Source organism: Halyomorpha halys, unplaced genomic scaffold (assembly GCF_000696795.3).
Source record: "Halyomorpha halys isolate HHAL.00 unplaced genomic scaffold, Hhal_1.1 Scaffold424.1, whole genome shotgun sequence".
NCBI lineage: Eukaryota > Metazoa > Arthropoda > Insecta > Hemiptera > Pentatomidae > Halyomorpha > Halyomorpha halys.
In genome coordinates, this window is record NW_027107649.1 from 42,109 (window position 1) to 48,471 (window position 6,363).

Here is a 6,363-nt window from a genome sequence, read left to right on the forward strand (position 1 = left end):
GAGTAATTACCTTGTCTCAAAAAATTTTGAAATAATATAATTAAATCCTTAATGTTTCCAGGAAAATAGATATATGGTGTTAAATTTGCACAAAATACTTATTTCAAGCGCGTGTATTTGACCGGTATTATTGATGTTTTAAACATCTGAACTATTTCTATAATGAATCGAGAACTCTAGAACTCTTATGAATACTACTAGAACTAAAAAAAAAAATTGAAATATTTCGAGGATGGGGGGCCAACTTCACAGAGGTTAAACATGGCCTAAAACTATATATGTAGGATTAACACTGGGAATAAAGCAGTATATACTGAGACTTTGAGTGTGATATTTCTTTCCCAGTTTTTCTTTTTATTTTTACTATTTTCGCTAGACCCATCGTAATTTATATATACATATATACACATGCACATGTACACATACGGATATATAGATAACTATTTAAAAAATTAGCATTATGTGATCTATTTTTATAACACAACATGTAATGAATTCATTTTATTTTTACGAAGTTAAAACTGCAGTCGTTTTAATTATTGTTTTACCAGTGTCTAAGGCGCAGCCTAGATCTCGTTCGGCCATTTTCAGATGATTCCATAGCGTGGTTGTGTTTCTTACCTTTCAAACCATTTGGGTTATATTGAATTCAAAATTCCAAGTGTTTAATTTTTAATTATTTTTCTTCTTCTCCTTATTATTATTATTATTATTATTATTATTATTATTTTATTTGAGATTTAAATTAGAAATACAATGTCTGATTATAATTCTGTTGCACCTCCTCAACAATTTAATAAAAGCCAAGCATTTGCAGCTGCATTACAGAGAGCTAAGCAGGTATGTAAGAATATAATTAATTTTTGGATCGTTTGTCTAGTGGTTATTATAGGAAATTGAAATTTTATTACATTGTTCTATGATCTTGAAAATTTAAAAGTCCCTCCCGGTTTAAGTTATTAACTGGGGAAAAAACAATTCATTCTCCTTCAATTATTTTTTGCGTTAATTGTCATTAAAAATCGTGCAAATTTTAGCTGCTAATGATAATTTATTATGGCTAACTTAATTAAATTGCTATTGTAAGCTATAATACAAATATTGTAAGCTATAATAAGGACTTAACCATTTTTATTCTGACTCTCCTCTAAAGTGATCATTTAAATCCCATTTAAATGGACTTAATGGCTTCTAGGAACTTTTTTTTTTGGTGTTTTTTTTGTTTGTAGTTTTGGAGTTTTATAAGGAATTTGTAGTATTAAGCTAAATAGCAATCTAGTTGTTTTAGCCCCTTTTGTTCTTTTAATTACACATCCAGCCTTGCTTATTTTTACTAACCTAGAAAAATGGATGTAAACATTCACTATGTTATGCTTTTTTTTTTTTATATATTTCAAAAAATTTTATTTACAGTATATATAGTTTTAACTTTCTTCATTTGCATGCAATATTAAATCACTTTAATGGTGGTGGGCAAGCAATTTTGGGATATATTTTACTGTGTTGAGCATTGTTAAACCTTTGTGTTTGTTATAATATGAGCCAGTTATTAACATCTAATTATCCAGGTGAAATTTTGTTGTTTGTATGCTACCCAAAGGAAATTATTAAAAGTCCTAATAATAATAAATAAAGATTTATTCTGTAGAGTGATAGTAAGGCAATGGAAAAATAAAAATTATACCAACCATGAATATTAAGTGACTATTCTTTGGACAATAGTTAGTTTTATCTACTAAATATAGTAGTAGTTTGTTTGTTGGTTCCCTTGGGATGCTGTCGATAAAATAGTCATTTATAAGAAGTATGTTGTTAACTAGTTATATTGATACTAGTTACAATACTTGATTATTGGCCCAAAGTAATAATGAAACTATATTAAGTCCTTTAGTATATTTTAAATTTTATACAGGGTATGTATCAAGCATACTAGATTGTGTGATGTTTATAGTAATTGATTTTAATTTTTGCCATATGAAATTTTGTTTTAAAGCATTTTAGTTCTTAACAAAAGAATTTTCGTCATCATTTTTTTTTAAATATCTTCTCTCATTCGATGTTTTAAGAAACTTGTGGTGTTAAAAGATTTATAAATTTGAATTTTTACCTAAATAACAGTAATGATTACATTTGTAAATTACGTGTATATATTTGTTATAATTGTTTCATAAAACAATTTAAGCCTTTTTCTGTTTTAACTTTTGTGCCCCTAAAATTCAGGTGTTTTTGAGCTTACACTTCCTCTGTAGGTATTGTCCATACGTTGGAACTAGGTAGTTTAACTGAAGTTGTTTAACAATTTTTTAAATTAATGGTTTAAAGTTATTTTCTTAATTGAGGTTACTATTTTATAAGTACTCTAATATATATATATTCTTAATGTAAAATTCATGACTAAATAAAAGGATTGTTTCTGAGAATATAGTTTTTTTTTCATAAACCTGTTCTGCTTGGTGGTTCAGCAATAATTTCTGGTTTATGGATTAACAATGGAGTATTCGTAATAAAGTGGTAAAGCAATTCAATTCCTAACAGCCAGTCCTTGTTTTGTGCCTGGCTGTAACAGCAAATTTAATTTTCAATCCATCTACTATTGATTGACTTTAGGGTACAACAGCCATTGTTGGTATCCTTTCTTGAGTGGGCATTCTATTCTTAGGATGGCAATATCGACTTTGATAACCTTTGTTCATGGAGCTATGTTTCAAAAATTAAGGATAAAGTTTTCCATATTAAGCACCCGAAACCCTTTATGTGTTGGTGTTTTCATTTTTAATTGTATTGACATTGTTTTTTGTTTTTTAAATCTCCTTATTTGTTAGTAAATTATTTTCCTTACCACTTCCTGGAACATCTTAATTTACCGTATGGCTAACCATTACGTGTACATTATAAAATTTTCCTTTTTTTGATTGTCTATTTAAGTTGCAGCTGATTTTAATTGGTGAAGGGTTTGTAATTCTTATTGGAGTAGGTGTTCTCAAAAAGAAATGATGGTTAATAGCGAGTTATAAAGTAAAGCATTTATTTCCTTATGTTTGAATGCGTTTGTATGATTATATTACTTTTTAAAATAACTTTTTCTTTATTTATCCGTATTCGCAATTATTCCAAACCATTCCTTTCATATTTCTATTGTTAATGTTAATTGTATTTTTTCTTAATAGTTATTGCAACTATCTCAACTACATTAATTATTTTTTCATTTAATTATTATTATTAATTCGACTCCACAACTCGATGTCGAGTCCTGGTTGTGCGGCCGCCATCCAGTTTCTCACTCCCATCATGTTCCTGGCATCACCACTCACACCATCACTCTATCGAAGGCGTGGTCTTCCACTGTGTCTTGCTCCATGTAGTACCTCGGTCATCATTTTCCTTGGCAGATCATTCTGCCCATCTCAATCTACTGAGCCTCACAAACTGGACATCTGGTTCCTTATATAAAACTTTGAGCTCCTGGTTTGTTCGATGTCACCATATCTGGTCAACCTTGACAGCTCCAAATATTTTACGCTGAATCTTCCTCTCCAAGACCATTAAGTTGTGCTCACCAGCCTTGGAGATAGCCCACGTTACTGAGCCATACAGAAGAAGTGGCTGAATAATTTTTTTTTACAAATAAATCTTGGTGTCCTTAAAGAAGGCACGGCTCCTAAATAGGAACTGAGGCCATAATAACAGCGGTTGGCGCATAGGACTCTTCGTTTAATTTCGGAGTCCACAACAATGTCTTGTATTATAAGCGATTCAAGATAAACAAACTCGGGGACTTTTCCTAAAGCATATTCTTCGATCCTGATTTCTTCACCGGGCCTAGGGATTTCCTCTGTGACCATATATATGGTCTTTTCTGCATTCACTTCAAACCCCATTTTTCTCGCTGCTTTAGCCAATTTCATAAATCCATCAGGGACAGCTTGGAAAGAGCGTCCAGCAATGTCAATGTCATCAGCGTAAGCAAGAAGCTGTATTGTTCTGCTGAATATTGTTCCGCCCACTTGAATTCCAGATTCTCTAATGGCTTTTTCAAGAGCCAAATCAAAGAGGAGGCATTTTTCTTTTAATAAACAACCAAAAGCATACTAACTATGGAGAATTCAATTATAAGAAAGTTGTATTGACCATCTATAATAAATCAGTTATAGTAAAAAAAAGTATTATATGTGAAGAATTAGGAGATAAGAATCAGGTTGAATTTTAATTACTAAGTTCAGTAAGTAGTTATATTAGCTCGTGATCGTTATTTAACTGTTATGTATTTTAAATAGTGACTTTTTTGGATGTTAAGTGTGTTCACACTGAGTATCCAGAATGGATCTGAATTGAACAAAAAAAGTAAGAAGCACATAGTTCTGGAGACAAAGCAGTATTCATCTTAAGAGAAGGTTTCTATATGAACTATGTATTTCATTTTAAGTCAAGAGCCTAGTTTGTCATTTTAAAATCTCTGGTGAGCAATCTGATAAACAATAATAATTTAATTTTAAAATAATTTTTCAACATTTTGATTTTTTTTTTTGTAAGTCAGAAGTTTCGTTTAATAACTGTGTCTCAGAAACTATTACATAAGACCATGAAGTAGTTTTTAGTGATTTTTCTGTAGGATTAGTAGTTGCCATAGCACTGGCCAAAATAAATTTACAAAATGAAGATTTCTCGTTGTTTATTTGTTTTGGAAAAACAGTATCTCTGAAACTAATGAAAGCAAAGAAACTCTATAATGGCTCAAATTGAAGCTGGTTAAGAGTTAAGAAAAATAGTCTTCATAGAATTGTAATCAGTAGTTTCTATCATATTAAAAATTAATTAAATTTTCTTAACATTCAATCATCCTCTATCGATGCGCCTCTTACTTTAAATGGATTACACTTCAGTAATTCTCATTCAAACCTTCTGAAATGAGTACCGTTTTTGGAACTAGCTGCAGGTTGCGCGTGTGGTTTAGACAGGAAATCGTTCTGTATCGTGCAGCATGTAATGCGAGGTGCCATAATCCGTTTTTTATTGATGGATCAAAGGAAAGAGCTTGTGCGCGCGGCATTGGGGCAGGATTTGTTTTCAATTGTGGATTCTTAAAATTTCGTTGTTTTTTTCTAAGCCAAGTAGACAACAAATATTGGCAGCAAAACTTGTGGCTCGTTTACATCAAAACACGTAATTCCCAACGTTTTTCCAATTTCGGACAAAATTAGACGAGTCGTTTTCGTAATATAGGTGGCAAGGTATATACGTAAGCAAAAGTTGAAGAATCGAAGTTGATATATTTAATATGGTACCATCTAGATACCAAGCCGCACAATCCGTTTAGTTTAGTGTTCAATAAATATAATTTTCTACAGAAAAGACACGGTACAAAGTTTGGTCCTCATTGACTTCAAGTAGCCTTCCTTATTTGTTCTTAGAGGAGGCTCTCGTGAATTTATGCCCTGCTACCCGTTTTAGGATTTTCCTTTCCAACCGATCTATTCATTCTGCAGATGTTTTGGTAAGGGTGCATGTAATACATGCACAAGCAATAACTGATTTTTGGATCATTTATCTTATTCCCTGATAAAATGTTTATTAGGCAACTTCGGATTCGTGTTTAGTAGCCCCAAAAAGATCGAACAATCCACTTCAAACAATTACAGTTCACTTCTTTCAACTACAAGTCCTTTTTGTTCACCATTTGACTGAACTACAGTGTAGACGGGACTTTAAATAAGGAAATTTTGTTGATGATATCCTTCTTTAGGTACTCCTGTACAGAGTTGGGCGAATATTATTTGATTGATGCGAGACGAATACGTTTGTATTCGTAAATTTTCTACTCGAATAATCAATTATTCGGGGGAAAAAATACGGTTAACCATCCGTATCCTTGTGTATTCCCGAATTTTTAACACGAATAATTACTTATTCGTACAAAAATACGATTAACCATCCGAATACTGTTGTACTAATCTTTATTTTACGCGAATAATCAATTATTCGTACAAAAATACGATTAACCATCCGTATCCTTATGTATTCCCGAATTGTTTACACGAATAATTAATTATTCGTACAAAAAATACGATTAACCATCCGAGTACTGTTGTATTAATCTTTATTTTACTCGAATAATCAATTATTCGTACAAAAAATACGATTAACCATCCGAGTACTGTTGTATTAATCTTAATTTTACCCGAACAATCAATTGTTCGTACAAAAATACGATTAACCATCCGAATCCTTATGTATTCCCGAATTTTTTACAGGAATAATCAATTATTCGTACAAAAAATACGATTATCATCCAAATACTGTTGTATTAATCTTTATTTTACGCGAACAATCAATTATTCGTACAAAAATACGATTAACGATCCGAAT

At 31.2% G+C, this 6,363-nt stretch overlaps 1 protein-coding gene across 20 annotated transcripts in view; it reads left to right on the forward strand.

The window, feature by feature from the left end:
* Nucleotides 1-578: 578 nt before the first annotated feature.
* Nucleotides 579-6,363, forward strand: part of Psi (P-element somatic inhibitor) — a 122,588-nt gene continuing 116,803 nt past the window's right edge. For 15 of the 20 annotated variants that reach the window (XR_010843053.1, XR_010843056.1, XR_010843063.1 and 12 more), the window contains exon 1: nucleotides 580-840. Coding sequence is in view for 2 of the 20 variants with exons in the window: in XM_014423479.3 (XP_014278965.1) it covers nucleotides 757-840 (84 nt within the window). In the remaining 18 variants the exon portion in view is untranslated. Of the gene's footprint in view, nucleotides 841-6,363 lie in introns of all 20 variants that reach the window. The other 5 variants (XR_010843064.1, XR_010843065.1, XR_010843066.1 and 2 more) reach the window with 1 other exon arrangement.